This window comes from Rhinatrema bivittatum, unplaced genomic scaffold, assembly GCF_901001135.1.
Source record: "Rhinatrema bivittatum unplaced genomic scaffold, aRhiBiv1.1, whole genome shotgun sequence".
In the NCBI taxonomy this organism is placed as follows: Eukaryota; Metazoa; Chordata; class Amphibia; order Gymnophiona; family Rhinatrematidae; genus Rhinatrema; species Rhinatrema bivittatum.
The window spans coordinates 2,896-22,232 of NW_021820835.1; the positions used below are offsets into that span (position 1 = coordinate 2,896).

The following is a 19,337-nucleotide window of genomic DNA, read 5'->3' on the forward strand; positions in this document are numbered from 1 at the left end:
CTCCCATTCTCACCCATATATACACACATTCAAGCTTCCATCCTCACCCACACACATTCAAGACTCCATTCTCACTCCCATACACACCCAGGGTCCGATTTTCACCCACACACACACAACAAGGCTCCCATTCTCATCCTCACATACACATTCAAGCCTGTGCACAGTTTCCGCTTCCTCCCCCCAGAGCAGGAAGATCAGCTGGCCTCTCCTGCTGCCACTAGCCTCCTGCTATCTTCGGGCGTATGGCCGACCGATCTTCCTGTTTGGGGGGGGGGGGCCGGGGAGGAGAGCGGAAGCGCCGCGCACAGTTTCCGCTTCCTCCCCCCAGAGCAGGAAGATCAGCTGGCCTCTCCTGCTATCTTCAAGCCATACGGCCGACCGATCTTCCTGCTTGGGGGGGGGGGGGAGCGGAAGCTGTGCGCGGCGCTTCCGCTCTTCTCTCCCCCCCCCCCCAACAGGAAGATCGTCGGCCGTATGGCTTGAAGATAGCAGGAGAGGCCAGCTGATCTTCCTGCTCTGGGGGGAGGAAGCGGAAACTGTGCGCGGCGCTTCCGCTCTCCTCCCCGCCCCCCCCCCAAACAGGAAGATCGGTCGGCCGTATGGTTGTAGGACCGCTTCCCCACGTGTGCCGTGATGGCGCGCCAAGCATGGGTTCTCCTCTTCACTGTCGCGGGGATGGGATCCCGCGACAGCCTTGCAGTTCTGGTGTCAGTTGGGTGGGCCTGGGTCTAAATTGGGTGGGCAGCTGCCCACCCAGGCCCACCCGTGGCTACGCCACTGCCTTGCACTTGTCCACATTAAATTTCATCTGCCATTTGGATGCCCAATCTTCCAGTCTTGCAAGGTCCTCCTGTAATGTAACACAGTCTGCTTGTGATTTAACTACTCTGAATAATTTTGTATCATCTGCAAATTTGATAACCTCACTCGTCGTATTCCTTTCCAGATCATTTATAAATATATTGAAAAGCACTGGTCTAAGTACAGGTTCCTGAGGCACTCCACTGTTTACCCTTTTCCACTGAGAAAATTGTCCATTTAATCCTACTCTGTTGTGAGTCAGGAAGTGGATCCTTGGTCCGACCGGCGAAGAAGGGAAGAAGTAGTTCTCCGCAGATGGAATAGGTCGGAAGGCGGTGTCGTTGCAGAAGGCTGACGATCTTCACCCTGGAAGTCCATGACCCCTCCAGGCGGGTCCTGTGGAGGCCCGGACCGCTGGGACAGGTGGCTTCGCCTTGGAAGCCTACAGTCCCCCCAGGAGGAGCCCGTAGGGACCCAGGCCGCTGGGACTTAGGAGAGCGGCTAGAGGCGGCAACGAGAGGACAGACCAGGTTCAGGGCAGGCAGCTGAAGACGTGGACGAGGGAACAGACCAGGATCAAGGCAGGCAGCTGAAGACGTAGACGAGAGAACAGACCAGGATCAAGACCAGAAGACACTCCGAAGATTGGTTCCTCACCACGGACTGGACCAGGAAGGCGGACTAGGCAGGCAGGAACAGGCAGGGCGAAACAGGCTCAGGATCAGTATCAGGCTGGGTCAGGATCAGGTAGGCAGGATCAGGCAGGCAAGATCAAGCAGGCAGGCAGGATCGGGATCAGGCAGGCAGGCTCAGGATCAGCAACTCTTCACTCAAGTGAGTCAACCGTGTTGCAAGGCGAAGAACAGGGATCAGACACCGAGTTTAAATCCCCCCTCGGCGTCTGACGTCAGCGAGGGGGCTGGCTCTGTCTTTCGCGCCAGAGGCCCTTTAAAAGGGTCCCCTCTGCGCGCGCGAGAGCCTAAGGGGCGGGGTTATCATGGCGTTCGGCGGCGTCTCCCTCGTGGGAACGCCGCGATGTAGGCCCAAGCAGGGAAGAGGTAAGGGACCGGGACCGCAACCTACTCTCTGTTCCCTGTCTTTTAACCAGTTTGTAATCCACGAAAGGATTACATACGTTGACGTACGTTTTGACTTTTGGCATACTTTTGAGCACTTCAGCAGCCTTAATCAGTGCGATGTGCAAAAACTGGGGGCTAAGATGGAATGCAGGCTCTAACCTTTGGTATATTTCTGTATATCTTGGGCTTTCCCAAGACATTCTTTCACACGTTCAATGTTAATCAATAATATAATACAATGTTTAAGAATAATGACCTAATACAGTGGCTTGCGTTTGCACTGCCTCTCGGCCACTTCACTGCTCTGAGATCTGGTCCTGTTTCACTGCATGGTAACCTGTTCTGAATAAAAGAAAAAAGGCTTTTTTTTTTTTTCGTCAAGCTGCTGGGGTTAAAGTATTTATTCCTAGCCCACATTTTGGCTCCCTCCACTGTGGGCCTGGAACCCGCGATCCCTGGCTTAGGACGCCAACCGGGAAGCCCGTACGGGAAAGAGGATACGGAAAGTTGCGGAAGGGCCTTCGCACTCCCCAGACTTGAGTATTATAGAAAATCTGGGGAGGGAGAGATCTCAAACGCACACAAGGAGGACCTCCGACTATTGTCTGAGCCGGACGAGCTCTGCAAAAGAAAAGTGGGGGAGGATCAGCGCAAAAGGAAGAACAGGGCGCCTCTGAGCGGGCTGCAGGATAGGTGCGGCAGCGCCCGCTTCTGCCAGGGGCCGTGTTAGGAAGCCCAGACCGGGCCCTATTCCCTCTTTTCATATTTTCAGTCCGTTAACAGGAGCAAATAGTTTTGCATTAAAGAGACGGCAGCAAGCTGTCCTGCTTGACTTTGTGCCCGGTAGAGATTTTGCTCAGAGCTTCAATGACACATACAGTCTGCCTGGGGAGCCTACACGGTTTACATATAATTGTATGTTTTACCCCAGTCTGGAGCTGGACTTGAGTGTCTATAAACACTGCCAGGACCTTCACTCTCAATACCCACTCCACAACCTGCGATATCGCCACCTACTGCAGTAACTACACAAGAGCTGCAATCTCCCCCCCCCCCCCCCTCACCGTATGGCAGTGCTCTGCTGAGCACCCCTCCCCGGGTCTGCCTTCTTACCTTCAGCCAGCAGAGCTCTCTCTCTACCCCGCTCTCCGAGGAGAACGTCTGTGCCCTGGCAAGCTCATACACCTCCTGACTTCCTCAAACAGGAGGGCAGAGGGAAGCTTGCCGGGGAACTCATTCACAGCATTTCCTCTAAAGGCAGAGAGGAACCTGAGCCCGAGCTCTGTTGCAAGTGAGACACTGACCGCAGGGCCCCAGGCACACCCAGCTGCTGGCCTGACTGACGTCTGGGCACAGATTAGAAACGAAAGCAGGTAAAAGCCTGGGACAAACACCCCAAGTTTAGGGTAGCCAAACAAATACCTCCAGATTGTATGGGATAGGGCCCTGGCTTCATCCTCAGTCATTCTCTGTACACTGAAAGTCTGGAGAACTGTGTGTGGGGGAGGGAGTGAGATAAAGCAAATCACCCCACAGTCACATGCAGGCAATCAGTGACAGAGCCGGGGATTGGAACTGAGGCACAGGGAGATAAAGTGACACCCCCAGGGACACACACAGAGAGTCAGTGACAGAGCTGGGGATTAGAGCTGAGGCACAGGGAGATAAAGTGACTCCCCCCAGGGAATCATACAGAGTCAGTGACAGAGCTGGGGATTAGAGCTGAGGCACAGGGAGATAAAGTGACTCCCCCAGGGTCACACACAGAGAGTCAGTGACAGAGCTGGGGATTAGAGCTGAGGCACAGGGAGATAAAGTGACTCCCCCCAGGGTCACACACAGAGAGTCAGTGACAGAGCTGGGGATTAGAGCTGAGGCACAGGGAGATAAAGTGACTCCCCCAGGGTCACACACAGAGAGTCAGTGACAGAGCCGGGGATTAGAGCTGAGGCACAGGGGGATAAAGTGACTCCCCCAGGGTCACACACAGAGAGTCAGTGACAGAGCTGGGGATTAGAGCTGAGGCACAGGGAGATAAAGTGACTCCCCCCAGGGTCACACAGAGAGTCAGTGACAGAGCCGGGGATTAGAGCTGAGGCACAGGGAGATAAAGTGACTCCCCCAGGGTCACACACAGAGAGTCAGTGACAGAGCTGGGGATTAGAGCTGAGGCACAGGGAGATAAAGTGACTCCCCCCAGGGTCACACAGAGAGTCAGTGACAGAGCCGGGGATTAGAGCTGAGGCACAGGGAGATAAAGTGACTCCCCCAGGGTCACACACAGAGAGTCAGTGACAGAGCCGGGGATTAGAGCTGAGGCACAGGGGGATAAAGTGACTCCCCCAGGGTCACACACAGAGAGTCAGTGACAGAGCCGGGGATTAGAGCTGAGGCACAGGGAGATAAAGTGACTCCCCCCAGGGTCACACACAGAGAGTCAGTGACAGAGCCGGGGATTAGAGCTGAGGCACAGGGAGATAAAGTGACTCCCCCCAGTGTCACACACAGAGAGTCAGTGACAGAGCTGGGGATTAGAGCTGAGGTACAGGGAGATAAAGTGACTCCCCCCAGGGTCCCACACAGAGACTCAGTGACAGAGCTGGGGATTAGAGCTGAGGCACAGGGAGATAAAGTGACTCCGCCCAGGGACACACAGAGAGTCAGTGACAGAGCCGGGGATTAGAGCTGAGGTACAGGGGGATAAAGTGACTCCCCCAGGGTCAACACAGAGAGTCAGTGACAGAGCCGGGGATTAGAGCTGAGGCACAGGGAGATAAAGTGACTCCCCCAGGGTCACACAGAGAGTCAGTGACAGAGCCGGGGATTAGAGCTGAGGCACAGGGGGATAAAGTGACTCCCCCAGGGTCAACACAGAGAGTCAGTGACAGAGCCGGGGATTAGAGCTGAGGCACAGGGAGATAAAGTGACTCCCCCAGGGTCACACAGAGAGTCAGTGACAGAGCTGGGGATTAGAGCTGAGGCACAGGGAGATAAAGTGACTCCCCCAGGGTCACAGAGAGTCAGTGACAGAGTCGGGGATTAGAGCTGAGGCACAGGGAGATAAAGTGACTCCCCCAGGGTCACACACAGAGAGTCAGTGACAGAGCTGGGGATTAGAGCTGAGTCACAGGGAGATAAAGTGACTCCCCCAGGGTCACACACAGAGTCAGTGATAGAGCCGAGGATTAGAGCTGAGGCACAGGGAGATAAAGTGACTCCCCCAGGGTCACACACAGAGAGTCAGTGACAGAGCCGGGGATTAGAGCTGAGGCACAGGGAGATAAAGTGACTCCCCCCAGAGTCACACACAGAGAGTCAGTGACAGAGCTGGGGATTAGAGCTGAGGCACAGGGAGATAAAGTGACTCCCCCAGGGTCACACACAGAGTCAGTGATAGAGCCGAGGATTAGAGCTGAGGCACAGGGAGATAAAGTGACTCCCCCCAGAGTCACACACAGAGAGTCAGTGACAGAGCTGGGGATTAGAGCTGAGGCACAGGGAGATAAAGTGACTCCCCCAGGGTCACACACAGAGAGTCAGTGACAGAGCAGGGGATTAGAGCTGAGGCACAGGGAGATAAAGTGACTCCCCCAGGGTCACACACAGAGTCAGTGATAGAGCCGAGGATTAGAGCTGAGGCACAGGGAGATAAAGTGACTCCATTCAGGGTTACAGATTCAGTGTCAGAACCGGGAATTAGATCCCACTGGTCTCAGCCGCTATCTTGCTTTGACCACAAGACAAACACATTTTGTCCACTCCCATGCTTCTGTTTCACAAAATCCAGAGGCATGAAAAAAGAAATAATTCTGCACAGGAGCAATTATCCGAAGGGTGGGGGATGGATATCTTCCCTTCCTTCCCCCCTCCTTGGGCACAATTTCAGTACCTGCTGCAGCATCTGCAGTGTGTGGAGATGCATCAACGTTCACATGCCCAGGACAGCATGGACTGGGGAGAGGAGAGGGGAGAGTGTGGAGGGGGCTCTGGGTGCAAGAGCCACAAAGGTCCAGCAGATGGCAGTAGAACTCCATAAATCACAAATCTATAGCAAGAAAACCCAGGGCTCTGCAAATGTTTTACCTTTATTGAGATTTTGTTTTATCTCTAAGCACAAAGGTAGATCACATGACAAAGACCAAAGAATGATTTCCATCAAGACATATCTGCTTTTTTTTTGCAGTGGATCCCTCTAGGTTAGCACAAGCCATTTAAGGGTTATCAGAAGGCACCCAGGTCACTAAGAACAGATGGATTCAGGCCAGGAATTTTTGCACCCAGTGTAGAAGAAGCCCTGAACTGCATCTCCCCTGCCTGCAACAGGAGACTCCCAGGACTGGTTTCGCCTGTCCCAGGTGATATGGAGCTACCTCGTACTCCCATGTCAGGCCCACTGCTACCAATATCTATGAATCTCAGTATTGGAATAGAAAAGCACGGGGTACTGCGGGGCAGTAGTGAGGGGCACTGGCAGAGCTGTGTGTGAGGGTCTCAGTACTGGAATAGCAGAAGATAAGAACATAAGAACATAAGAAATTGCCATGCTGGGTCAGACCAAGGGTCCATCAAGCCCAGCATCCTGTTTCCAACAGAGGCCAAAACCAGGCCATAAGAACCTGGCAATTACCCAAACACTAAGAAGATCCCATACTACTGGTAAAATTGATTAATAGCCATTAATGGACTTCTCCTCCAAGAACTTATCCAAACCTTTCTTGAACCCAGCTACACTAACTGCACTAACCACATCCTCTGGCAACAAATTCCAGAGCTTTATTGTGCGTTGAGTGAAAAAGAATTTTCTCCGATTAGTCTTAAATGTGCTACTTGCTAACTTCATGGAATGCCCCCTAGTCCTTCTATTATTCGAAAGTGAAAATAACTGAGTCACATCTACTCGTTCAAGACCTCTCATGATCTTAAAGACCTCTATCATATCCCCCCTCAGCCGTCTCTTCTCCAAGCTGAACAGCCCTAACCTGTTCAGCCTTTCCTCATAGGGAAGCTGTTCCATCCCCTTTATCATTTTGGTTGCCCTTCTCTGTACCTTCTCCATCGCAACTATATCTTTTTTGAGATGTGGCGACCAGAATTGTACACAGTACAGGAGTGAGGTGCATTGGCAGAGCTGTGTGTGAGGGTCTCAGTACTGGAATAGCAGGGGGTGCTGCAGGGCAGGAGTGAGGAGCATTGGCAGAGCTGTGTGTGAGGGTCTCAGTGCTGGAATAGCAGGAGGTGGTGCAGGGCAGGAGTGAGGTGCATTGGCAGAGCTGTGTGTGAGGGTCTCAGTACTGGAATAGCAGGGAGTGCTGCAGGGCAGGAGTGAGGTGCATTGGCAGAGCTGTGTGTGAGGGTCTCAGTACTGGAATAGCAGGGGATGCTGCAGGGCAGGAATGAGGTGCATTGGCAGAGCTGTGTGTGAGGGTCTCAGTATTGGAATAGCAGGGGGTGCTGCAGGCCAGGAGTGAGGTGCATTGGCAGAGCTGTGTGTGAGGGTCTCAGTACTGGAATAGCAGGAGGTGCTGCAGGGCAGGAGTGAGGTGCATTGGCAGAGCTGTGTGTGTGAGGGTCTCAGTGCTGGAATAGCAGGAGGTGCTGCAGGGCAGGAGTGAGGTGCATTGGCAGAGCTGTGTGTGAGGGTCTCAGTACTGGAATAGCAGGGGGTGCTGCAGAGCAGGAGTGAGGTGCATTGGCAGAGCTGTGTGTGAGGGTCTCAGTACTGGAATAGCAGGGGGTGCTGCAGGGCAGGAGTGAGGTGCATTGGCAGAGCTGTGTGTGAGGGTCTCAGTGCTGGAATAGCAGGGGGTGCTGCAGGGCAGGAGTGAGGAGCATTGGCAGAGCTGTGTGTGAGGGTCTCAGTACTGGAATAGCAGGGGGTGCCGCAGGGCAGGAGTGAGGTGCATTGGCAGAGCTGAGAGGGCAGGCAGGAATCTTGCAATAAGCCTGGATCTTGGCAAAGGCTGCACAGACAACTGCCTAGGGTGCCGAATTCTGAAGGTGCCAAATAGCGACGCCTGCTTCTGCTTGCTTGAGCGCCGTGTGCCGGCGCGGCTTCAAAGGCTGGGCCGCCCTCGCCCTGCCAAAATCTGCAATCCAGCCCCGGCTTGCCCAGTGCAGGCTGCAGATGGCGTTCGGTTCCTTCCCCCCCTTCAAAGGGAGCTGGGATGAGCCAAGATCCCCGGAAGAGAAGCTGAAAGCTCCCCCCGCACCTCTCCTGCCTGGGACCACTCCTCACCCGCCATGGCTTGACCTTCAGGCGGTCATCTGGGACCCGAAGGACTAAAGGGAGGAAGATGCTGAGTCCATGGGGGCCCCTTAATACCCCCCCCCCCCGAAGCGTTCCAGCGAGGGAGGGGGGGGGAGAGCTGGGCCGGCCCAATCGGAATCAAGAGGCGCGGGGGGGTGCCCTGCGAGTGGGGGGAGGGAAAGGGGCCTGGGGACGGGCCGAGGTGGGCCCAGGACTCCCCCAGCACGGGCCCTTTCCTCCTGCAGCTGGCCAGAGGCCCCGCCCCGCCCCCTGGATGCAGAGCGTTTGGCGAGGAGGGAGGGAGGGGGAGGCGACTGCCATTGGTTGGAAGTTATTCACACCCCGAGCCAAACACAGAAATAATAAAAAAAAAAACCCCAGCAACTTTTGTTTCTCTGTAGTGCATCCCCCCCCTCCCCTCCCTTCCCGCAGTCCTCTCTGGGTTGCCTCTGTCACTGGTCCTGTGGCCAGCCTCCCAGAGAAGCCTTCGGGGCTCCCTTCTCCCTCCCCTCCCCCAGCCCTGGCTACCTTCTGCCTTCCCTCGGGGTCCCCTGCAAAGACCGGCAGGGTCAAGATGCCCAGGTCGGAGGAGGTGACCCGGCTAACGGAGAACGTGTATAGGGTAAGTGGAGACCGCCCGAGGAGGCGCCGCCAGGCCTCCTGCCCGACCCCCAGCTCTAGCCTTTCCTCCTCTCTCCCTCTCCCCTCTCCATCCACTGCTCTCTCTATCCCTTCCTTAAACTCTTTCCCTATTTCTCTCTTTCTCTGTGCCCTTCTCCCTTCCCTATTAGTGTCCCTCCTTTCTCTCCCTCCCTTATCTCTCGCCCCCTTCCCTTCATCCCTCCACTCTCCTCTTTTCCCTTCTTTCTGAGCTCTGTTGCTTTTCTGTCTCTTCCTCCTCCAGGCCCCAACCTGCCTGTTGCTTTCCAGTCTGGTCCTCCCCTCGCTCTCTCTCTCTCTCTTTCCCCGTCTCCATTTCCGCTCCTTCTTTAACTGGAAATCTGGTCTTCCTCCCTTCTCTTCCCCCCTCAGATCTGTCTTTCTCTCTTTTTTTTTTTTATTTTACTCAACTGCTTTTTGTCCAGTTCACCTCCCCCTCCCCCCCCCCCAAAAAAAGCAAGGGACAGAGAGAGTGAGGGGGGGGGGGGTGTGGAGAGACATTACTGAAGTAACACAAAAACCCTACGAAAACATCCCCGACCCCCAGCACTGAGCTCTGGGAACCCCCCCAGAAGCCCAACTCTGCCTGCAGTGCAGCAGCGGAGAAAGAGAAGCAGAAATGCATTTCCTCCTGCGCTGAGAAAAGGGAGAGAAAATCCAGGACTTCCCAGCCAGGAAGGAGCAGGAAAACCTGCGTCTGATCCTGGGGGAAAGAGGAGAAACAGCAGCCGGAGCCGCAGGATCTGCGGGGGTCCTGCCACCGGGCCAGAACCGGGACAACCCCGACCAACACCAGAACCCTGGGGACAATACCCCTTACTGTCTGGTCTGCAGGGGGGTGGGAGAATTCTTTCCTTTTATCACATTATGGGGCCTTAGCTCTAAGTATTTTCCCCACAAATGCAAAATGCAAGAGAACTGCATCTAGCCCTGATGGCTACTTTATGATAGACTTCAGGCCAGGAGAGAGACAGGCAGAGAGAGGAGAGCAGAATCCGCTGAGACTCAACCCAGCCACTGGTCACAGACCCCTGACCGTGCTGGGTTACAAAAGTGACCCTGCCTCTCTGCCAACAGCCACCAGCTCACCCCCAGACAGGAAAAGGTCATCCCTGCATCCCCGAAAGCTCATTGGGAACACAGCTCCTGTGACAGGCGTCTTTCCTAAAGTGCCTCCATGAAATGCTATCGTGAGGCGTCTTTGCAGGCGGCTGGCGACTGAGGTGTGCACCCTGGTGGAGGCTGGGAATCTGGGGACCCAACTTGAACTCAGAACCCCACCTGCACGTCCTCTCGCCCGTAACTCTCTCTTGCGGTTGAGCGGGATGTCGTGGTGGTCGGCTTGGGAGGTGGCGGGCTCTGCACGGGCAAGGTCGATTTGCTCTGTAGGAAACCTTCACGCTCTCAGGGGTAGCACCATAGACAGATCACGGGGTTAACCTCTCTCTTCTTCCTTCCAGGTCATCCTAGATCAGTTCAACCCCAGTCTGAAGAGCTTTGTCAGCATGGGAAAGCACTACCAGAAGGCGCTCTCAGGTAATTGACCTGTGGCACCCGCCCCGTGCCATGAGCTGATGATGGTGGCTTCCGCATCATGCTGACGCCCTCCTCTCTAATCACACAGGGGTCACCGTTGCAGCAAAAGGCTATTTCGATGCCTTGGTGAAGCTCGGAGAGCTGGCCAGCGACAGCCAAGGGTCCAAGGAGCTGGGTAGGTGCCTGAGAAGCATCCTCTTCCGAGGCAAAAATATATAAAGATGATACCGTGGCAAAAATTGGGACGGCGCTTAGAATCTAGGGCGTGTATCAGAGGCCATAGGACTTACCTGAGCTCTCTAGGAATATTGGTGGGGCTCGTAGGATTTGAACCCGTAGCTGGAAGCATTAAAACTACTCCTGCTCTTAAGAGCTGAGGAGAGAAAAGCGACCCCCCCCCTCAGGATTACACCCAGAGGGGGCCGATGCAATAAAAGGGCGCCGAAAGCTTTCCTAACGTGCGCCCGGGCACCTCTCCGGGGTGCACGAGGCAGTATGTAAATGAGGGGGTCGCGCTGCCAAGGAGGTGCTAGGGACAGCTGCCCGCCCCTAGCACCTCCTTGGCAGCGGACGTCCATGGGTGAGGAAAATGAACGCTGGTTAACTGAGGGTCCATTTCCCTAACTTGATCACCCGCACTTTAACCTTTTGCTTCCTCCGACTTCCTACTGGCCACGATAGTAAGTTGGAGGATGTACAGACAAGCAGTACTTTCTGTCCAGTTTTTTTTTGGGGTGCTCAGAAACTAACGCCTGCTATGGGCAGGCATTAGTTTCTGAGCATAAAAATGTGCGGGTCCGGGCCACATTTTTTGGTTTTGCATGTGGAGGGAATAACTAATAGACTCATCAGCAATCATTTGCATGTGATGAGCGCTACTAGTTTCACAGCGCGTTGGACGTGCTAATCCCTTCCAGCCTCCAAAACGCACATCCAGCCGCAGGTTAAACAGTGCGCTCGGCTGAGTGCACTGTTTTGTATTGGCCCTAGAGAGTCAGAGACAGAGCCGGGGATTAGAGCTGAGGCACAGGGAGATAAAGTGACTCCCCTAGGGTCACACAGAGAGAGTCAGTGGCAGAGCCGGGGATTAGAGCTGAGGCACAGGGAGATAAAGTGACTCCCCCAGGGTCACACACACAGAGTCAGCGACAGAGCCGGGGATTAGAGCTGAGGCACAGGGAGATAAAGTGACTTACACAGAGTCAGTGACAGAGCCGGGGATTAGAGCTGAGGCACAGGGAGATAAAGTGACTTCCCCCAGGGTCACACAGAGAGTCAGTGACAGAGCTGGGGATTAGAGCTGAGTCACAGGGAGATAAAGTGAATTACACAGAGTCAGTGACAGAGCCGGGGATTAGAGCTGAGGCACAGGGAGATAAAGTGACTCCCCCAGGGTCACACAGAGAGTCAGTGACAGAGCCGGGGATTAGAGCTGAGGTACAGGGAGATAAAGCGACTTCTCTAGGGTCACACACAGAGAGTCAGTGACAGAGCCGGGGATTAGAGCTGAGGCACAGGGAGATAAAGTGACTTCTCTAGGGTCACACACACAGAGAGTCAGTGACAGAGCCGGGGATTCGAGCTGAGGCACAGGGAGATAAACTGACTGTCCCCAGGGTCACACACACAGAGTCAGTGACAGAGCCAGGGATTGGAGCTGAGGCTCAGGGAGATAAACTGACTGTCCCCAGGGTCACACACACAGAGTCAGGGACAGAGCCGGGGATTAGAGCTGAGGCACAGGGAGATAAAGTGACTTACACAGAGTCAGTGACAGAGCCGGGGATTAGAGCTGAGGCACAGGGAGATAAAGTGACTCCCCCAGGGTCACACAGAGAGTCAGTGAAAGAGCTGGGGATTAGAGCTGAGGCACAGGGAGATAAAGTGAATTACACAGAGTCAGTGACAGAGCCGGGGATTAGAGCTGAGGCACAGGGAGATAAAGTGACTCCCCCAGGGTCACACAGAGAGTCAGTGACAGAGCCGGGGATTAGAGCTGAGGTACAGGGAGATAAAGCGACTTCTCTAGGGTCACACACAGAGAGTCAGTGACAGAGCCGGGGATTCGAGCTGAGGCACAGGGAGATAAAGTGACTTCTCTAGGGTCACACACACAGAGAGTCAGTGACAGAGCCGGGGATTCGAGCTGAGGCACAGGGAGATAAACTGACTGTCCCCAGGGTCACACACACAGAGTCAGTGACAGAGCCAGGGATTGGAGCTGAGGCACAGGGAGATAAAGTGACTCCTCCCAGGGTCACACAGAGAGTCAGTGACAGAGCCGGGGATTAGAGCTGAGGCACAGGGAGATAAAGTGACTCCCCCAGGGTCACACACAGAGAGTCAGGGACAGAGCCGGGGATTAGAGCTGAGGTACAGGGATATTAAATGACTCCCCCAAGGTCTCACACACAGAGTCAGTGACAGAGCCGGGGATTAGAGCTGAGGCACAGGGAGATAAAGTGACTTCTCTAGGGTCACACACAGAGAGTCAGTGACAGAGCCGGGGATTAGAGCTGAGGCACAGGGAGATAAAGTGACTCCCCCAGGGTCACACACAGAGAGTCAGTGACAGAGCAGGGGATTAGAGCTGAGGCACAGGGAGATAAAGTGACTCCCCCCAGGGTCACACACAGAGAGTCAGTGACAGAGCCGGGGATTAGAGCTGAGGCACAGGGAGATAAAGTGACTCCCCCAGGGTCACACACAGAGAGTCAGTGACAGAGCAGGGGATTAGAGCTGAGGCACAGGGAGATAAAGTGACTCCCCCCAGGGTCACACACAGAGAGTCAGTGACAGAGCTGGGGATTAGAGCTGAGGCACAGGGAGATAAAGTGACTCCCCCAGGGTCACACACAGAGAGTCAGTGACAGAGCAGGGGATTAGAGCTGAGGCACAGGGAGATAAAGTGACTCCCCCAGGGTCACACACAGAGAGTCAGTGACAGAGCCGGGGATTAGAGCTGAGGCACAGGGAGATAAAGTGACTCCCCCCAGGGTCACACACAGAGTCAGTGACAGAGCCGGGGATTAGAGCTGAGGTACAGGGAGATAAAGTGACTCCCCCAGGGTCACACACAGAGAGTCAGTGACAGAGCCGGGGATTAGAGCTGAGGCACAGGGAGATAAAGTGACTCACCCAGGGTCACATACAGAGACTCAGTGACAGAACTGGGGATTAGAGCTGAGGCACAGGGAGATAAAGTGACTCCCCCCAGGGTCACACACAGAGTCAGTGTCAGAGCTGGGGATTAGAGCTGAGGCACAGGGAGATAAAGTGACTTCTCTAGGGTCACACACACAGAGTCAGTGACAGAGCTGGGGATTAGAGCTGAGGCACAGGGAGATAAAGTGACTCCCCCCAGGGTCACACACAGAGTCAGTGTCAGAGCTGGGGATTAGAGCTGAGGCACAGGGAGATAAAGTGACTCCCCCCAGGGTCACACACAGAGTCAGTGACAGAGCCGGGGATTAGAGCTGAGGCACAGGGAGATAAAGTGACTTCTCTAGGGTCACACACACAGAGTCAGTGTCAGAGCTGGGGATTAGAGCTGAGGCACAGGGAGATAAAGTGACTCCCCCCAGGGTCACACACAGAGTCAGTGACAGAGCCGGGGATTAGAGCTGAGGCACAGGGAGATAAAGTGACTTCTCTAGGGTCACACACAGAGAGTGAGTGACAGAGCTGGGGATTAGAGCTGAGGCACAGGGAGATAAAGTGACTCCCCCAGGGTCACACACAGAGACTCAGTGACAGAGCCGGGGATTAGAGCTGAGGCACAGGGAGATAAAGTGACTTCTCTAGGCTCACACACACAGAGTCAGTGACAGAGCTGGGGATTAGAGCTGAGGCACAGGGAGATAAAGTGACTTCCCCCAGGGTCACACACAGAGAGTCAGTGACAGAGCCGGGGATTAGAGCTGAGGCACAGGGAGATAAAGTGACTTCTCTAGGGTCACACAGAGTCAGTGACAGAGCTGGGGATTAGAGCTGAGGCACAGGGAGATAAAGTGACTCCCCCAGGGTTACACACAGAGAGTCAGTGACAGAGCCGGGGATTAGAGCTGAGGCACAGGGAGATAAAGTGACTTCCCCCAGGGTCACACACACAGTCAGTGACAGAGCCGGGGATTAGAGCTGAGGCACAGGGAGATAAAGTGACTTCTCTAGGGTCACACACAGAGTCAGTGTCAGAGCCGGGGATTAGAGCTGAGGCACAGGGAGATAAAGTGACTTCTCTAGGGTCACGTACACACTCAGCGTCGGCGATGGGGAGAATTTGAACTCAAGTCCTCGTGTGTCACCTGACTTGAATGAGAGAACAGAGTGTGCTGCCGCAGGAGGAGGGCTGCTGCCCTCTAGTCCCTTCTCAAGATGTGAGGCCTACTTCCTTACATGCACGCCAGCTCCCCACCACTACTGCCGTCAAGCATTCTCAGTCCAGGGGAAGCTCTGTCTTCTTGGGTGATAAGGACCCAGGCCTTTTCATCTGCTCCTTTGCCCCCACCCCGGCCGTCCCCTGCTCCTGGCGGGGTCCCGGTGGGAGAGTGCAAGGTAGCGGAGCGGCTGCCTCCCAGGAATTAGCTGCATGACTGTCTCGGCTGCCATGGAGACCGCCTCATGGCCCCAATCCCGCCCCGGACTCTCTGTATTCTCCTCACACAGCCGCCTGCTCAACAGCGCTCAGCACTTCCTGTTGCTTTTCCCAGATCTAAAGCCTCTTGCCCCCTCACCCCCTCCCTCTGTATCCTATATTCTTCTTCCATCGCTTCCTCCCTCTCCTCGCCCCTCCCATTCAGGAAACTTCCCTGGCCTGGCAGTTTTTCCATGTGTTGGCAAAATCATTTATTGGGTGCTTAAAAAATAAGAGATAAAACCTCTTATCCCAATAATACAATGAAATAAGATTACAGGGTACAGAGAGGAAAGCACGGAGGACCATCCCCAGGTTCTGGTGCTGGTCCGCATTGCCCCTGCTCAGATCCCAGTTCTGACCCCACGGATCCTGTGGCTCTGGCTGCTGTTTCTCCTCTTTTCCCCAGGATCAGACGCAGTTTTTCTTGCTCCTTCCTGGCTGGGAAGTCCTGGATTTTCTCTCTTTTCTCAGCGCAGGAGGAAATGCATTTCTGCTTCTCTTTCCCCAGTGCTGCACCGCAGGCAGAGTTGGGCTTCTGGGGGTTTCCTGCTCACTTTCTATCTGCACCATTCTCATTCTTATTCTGTGTTGGGTGAGGGTCTGTCCATGTCCTGCGTGGGTGAGGGAGGTGAGGGAGGCTGCTAGTGTGGAGGTTCTGTGCAGGGATCTGTCACAGTCCGGCTGGTTCTGCTTCCCTGTAGGAGGTGTATTGGGGTTCTAGAGCCCAGGTTTGCTGTGCAGGTGCTGAGGGTGTTTTGCAGGGTTTGTGTTGGGTCACAGAGTGTCTGTAGTGGAGAGAGTTTGTGTTGCTGGGTGAGTGCAGGCAGTTAGTGCTGTTATGGTGGGGCAGGTTTGCTGTGCAGGTGCTGAGGGTGTATTTTGCAGGGTTTTGTGTTGGGTCACAGAGTGTCTGTAGTGGAGAGAGTTTGTGTTGCTGGGTGAGTGCTGGCAGTTAGTGCTGTTATGGTGGGGCAGGTTTGCTGTGCAGGTGCTGAGGGTGTATTTTGCAGGGTTTGTGTTGGGTCACAGAGTGTCTGGTAGTGGAGGGAGTTTGTGTTGCTGGGTGAGTGCAGGCAGTTAGTGCTGTTATGGTGGGACAGGTTTGCTGTGCAGGTGCTGAGGGTGTATTTTGCAGGGTTTTGTGTTGGGTCACAGAGTGTGTGTAGTGGAGAGAGTTTGTGTTGCTGGGTGAGTGCTGGCAGTTAGTGCTGTTATGGTGGGGCAGGTTTGCTCTGCAGGTGCTGAGGGTGTATTTTGCAGGGTTTTGTGTTGGGTCACAGAGTGTCTGTAGTGGAGAGAGTTTGTGTTGCTGGGTGAGTGCTGGCAGTTAGTGCTGTTATGGTGGGGCAGGTTTGCTCTGCAGGTGCTGAGGGTGTATTTTGCAGGGTTTTGTGTCTGTAGTGGAGGGAGTTTGTGTTGCTGTTATTGAGGTGACCCCAGAATGTGAATATTCGTCTTTGCATGGTGAATAGTAAGGGGAAGGTCTTGGTTCTGCTCTGTACCCGTTATTAGTTGGGGGAGTTCCTTTGAACACGGAGGATCTGCTTGCAGAACTAGGGGTGCAGGGTTTCTCTCCCCCTCTGTACTGCCTCCACACTACCCCCTGATGCTGGAGACTTGGTTGAATGATGCTGGAATAGCAGTTTTTCTGGGGAGGGTTGAATTTCTGCAGTGGTTTTCTTATTACATGCATATAGGGCTCCTACAGCTTTTTCTTGTACTGTCTTTATATACCCAGTTTAACACTCCCAGACCCACCCTGGTGTCATGCCTGGTCCAGGGCGAGCTCTGCTTCTTCAGTTTCCCTCAGAGATTTGTGGGCGTTTCCCCCCCCTTCATGTTGGTCTTTTGCTGATTGATCTGTAGGCCTCAAGGCTTGTTGCCAGGGTCTTTCAGTAGGTGGCGGTTCTCTTGCAAACCTTGGGCCTGAGGTAATAAGCTGCAAGTTAAAATGGCGAGCTGAAATTCAGCGCGGTTTCTCAACGCGGGCGCTGGAAAAAGAGTCATTCAATTCTCCCTGCAGTCGGCGAGCGTGTCGGGAGCTTAGAAAAAGTGCACTAACCTGAGAATGTGCGTAAGAAAAGTGCTTAACGCAGATAAAACAAAGGTTTATGCGCAGAAACCAACCTGTCTGATTCACTAAAGCTGTTCTCCCATTCTGTGCCTATGGGAAAATACCTTGATGAATCAAGCCCAATGTTGATGTACATACATCATGTTTGTATGCCCAAACCGTGATGTACGCTCCTAAATACTCAGTACGAGAGCCACCCCCCCAGAAACTGACCGAGAGTTACATTTTGAGTGCTAACCAACCTCTCAGCATGGGGGGAGGGGGCGTGGAGGGAGGGATTGCTAATGCCTCATTAGCACAATTTCCATGCCTTAGGTGCGTACGCACCTTATTACACCGGGCCCTCGCCGGGACAGGAGGCTAAATGACCCCGATCAATTTCCGTGTCCTTAAGTCTCTGTCTTCCCCTCCCAGCCTGTGGAGCCGCTGGCCAGTCTTCGACGATGCTGGCCGAAACGTCCTTCCAACCATAGCGGACCCAGGAGAAGCTTGGCAGTCTCTGTCTCTGTGGGGCCGATCCTTACAGTAACTTGAATCTTTTGTATAATATACCTGACAACCCTCCCTCCCCCAGCCCAGTTTGGTTACTGGAGAGAGTTAATCCTTGGCGGCAGTGGCCTCAGACACATTACCGAGGCGGTGATGGGTGGGGGGAGCAGGGTTCTGGAGCCGGCCCTGCCGGACAGGGCCTCTGCACAGACCCCACTGTTGGGCCCGGGTCAGACCTGAATTAAGATCATGAAGACCTTTGCTTCAATAGACAGATGGTTTTTCCCTTTTTCTCCAATGGCTTTCATATGTCTCTCTCTCCTCCTCGCTTCCATATCCTCCACCCCACTCCACCCTTTTCTGTCCTGCCTCCTCCCTCTCTCGTCTCGCTGCAGGTGACACTTTGTTCCAAATGGCCGAGGTCCACCGGCAGGTCCAGGTGCAGCTGGAAGAGGTGGTGAGTGCCTGAATGCCGTGACGGTTGGGAGGGCATGGTTGGCACAGAGGTAGTGATCAGGAGTGGATGAGGAAGATTATTATTTTTTCTCAATGTAGTAGCTCTCTTTTACAAAATTGCTCATGATGATGGTATGAAGGAAGAGTGGATACAGCCTTATTTTTTACTATATAAGACAACATGGCATTTTCTCATTTAGTTACCCCTTGAATATCTGCCCCCCACCCGTACTGGAGAGAATGAAGATTTTCATGTTGTTTATGATGATTGGGGTGTTGACGATGATCTTGATTGGAATGGTGGTTTGGTGCTGAAGAGAATTAAGATATTCATGTTGTTTATGGTGATTGGGGTGTTGACGATGATCTTGATTGGAATGGTGGTTGGGTGCTGGAGAGAATGAAGGTATTCATGTTGTTTATGGTGATTGGGGTGTTGACGATGATCTTGATTGGAATGGTGGTTGGGTGCTGGAGAGAATGAAGGTATTCATGTTGTTTATGGTGATTGGGGTGTTGATGATGATCTTGATTGGAATGGTGGTTGGGTGCTGAAGAGAATTAAGATATTCATGTTGTTTATGGTGATTGGGGTGTTGACGATGATCTTGATTGGAATGGTGGTTGGTTGCTGGAGAGAATGAAGATATTCATGTTGTTTATGATGGTTGGGGTACTGGAGATGAAGATGAGGGAGGTGATTAGTGTATTGAAGATGATTAGAGTATTAGAGATTAGGTTGATGGTGCAGAAGATGTGGATGATCAGGGTGGTGATGGGGGTCTTAAGATGATGCTCAGGGTGAAGGTATTTATGATGATGTTGGTTGAGTGTTGGAGATGATGCTGATTGTGGGGCTGTTGATGACAATCATGGTTGGAGTACTGGAGATGGTGGTGGTGGTTGGGTGCTGAAGAGAATGATGGTACGCCAGCTGCTTATGATGGTGGCTGGGGTATTATAAATGATGACATTGGGGGGACTGGAATTGGTGATAATGTTGACGGTTGGGTTGGTGGAGGTGATAGTTGGGTGTGATTTATCAGGATAACGATATTAGTGAGTAGGGTGTTGGAGATGAGGGTGATAATAGGTCATGAGATCTAGTGGTGGAAACAGAAAAGGTAACTGGAGTGCTGGCAACAGCAGCGGCTCAGAAAAGAGAACAATGTCTGGCACATTAACGATAGTGGGGAAACCTAGACGAGAGACGGCACTGAAGAGGGTCAGACTGCTTAGAAGAAAGATCGAGCGAGGTGCTTTTCCACCCAGTGAAATATTTCACACTTCCTTTTGTTTTTTTCCTTGGTGGTTTACAGCTGAAGCTCTTCCATTCAGAGCTCCTGGCCCAGCTGG

At 53.6% G+C, this 19,337-nt stretch overlaps 1 protein-coding gene across 1 annotated transcript in view; it reads left to right on the plus strand.

The window, feature by feature from the left end:
- Window positions 1–8,486: 8,486 nt before the first annotated feature.
- Window positions 8,487–19,337, plus strand: part of LOC115082195 (brain-specific angiogenesis inhibitor 1-associated protein 2-like) — a gene marked incomplete at its 3' end in the record, with an annotated part of 19,456 nt that continues 8,605 nt past the window's right edge. The window contains 5 exon segments of the mRNA XM_029586445.1: window positions 8,487–8,752; window positions 10,251–10,326; window positions 10,415–10,501; window positions 17,921–17,982; window positions 19,301–19,332. Of these exon segments, the coding sequence (XP_029442305.1) occupies window positions 8,705–8,752; window positions 10,251–10,326; window positions 10,415–10,501; window positions 17,921–17,982; window positions 19,301–19,332 (305 nt within the window).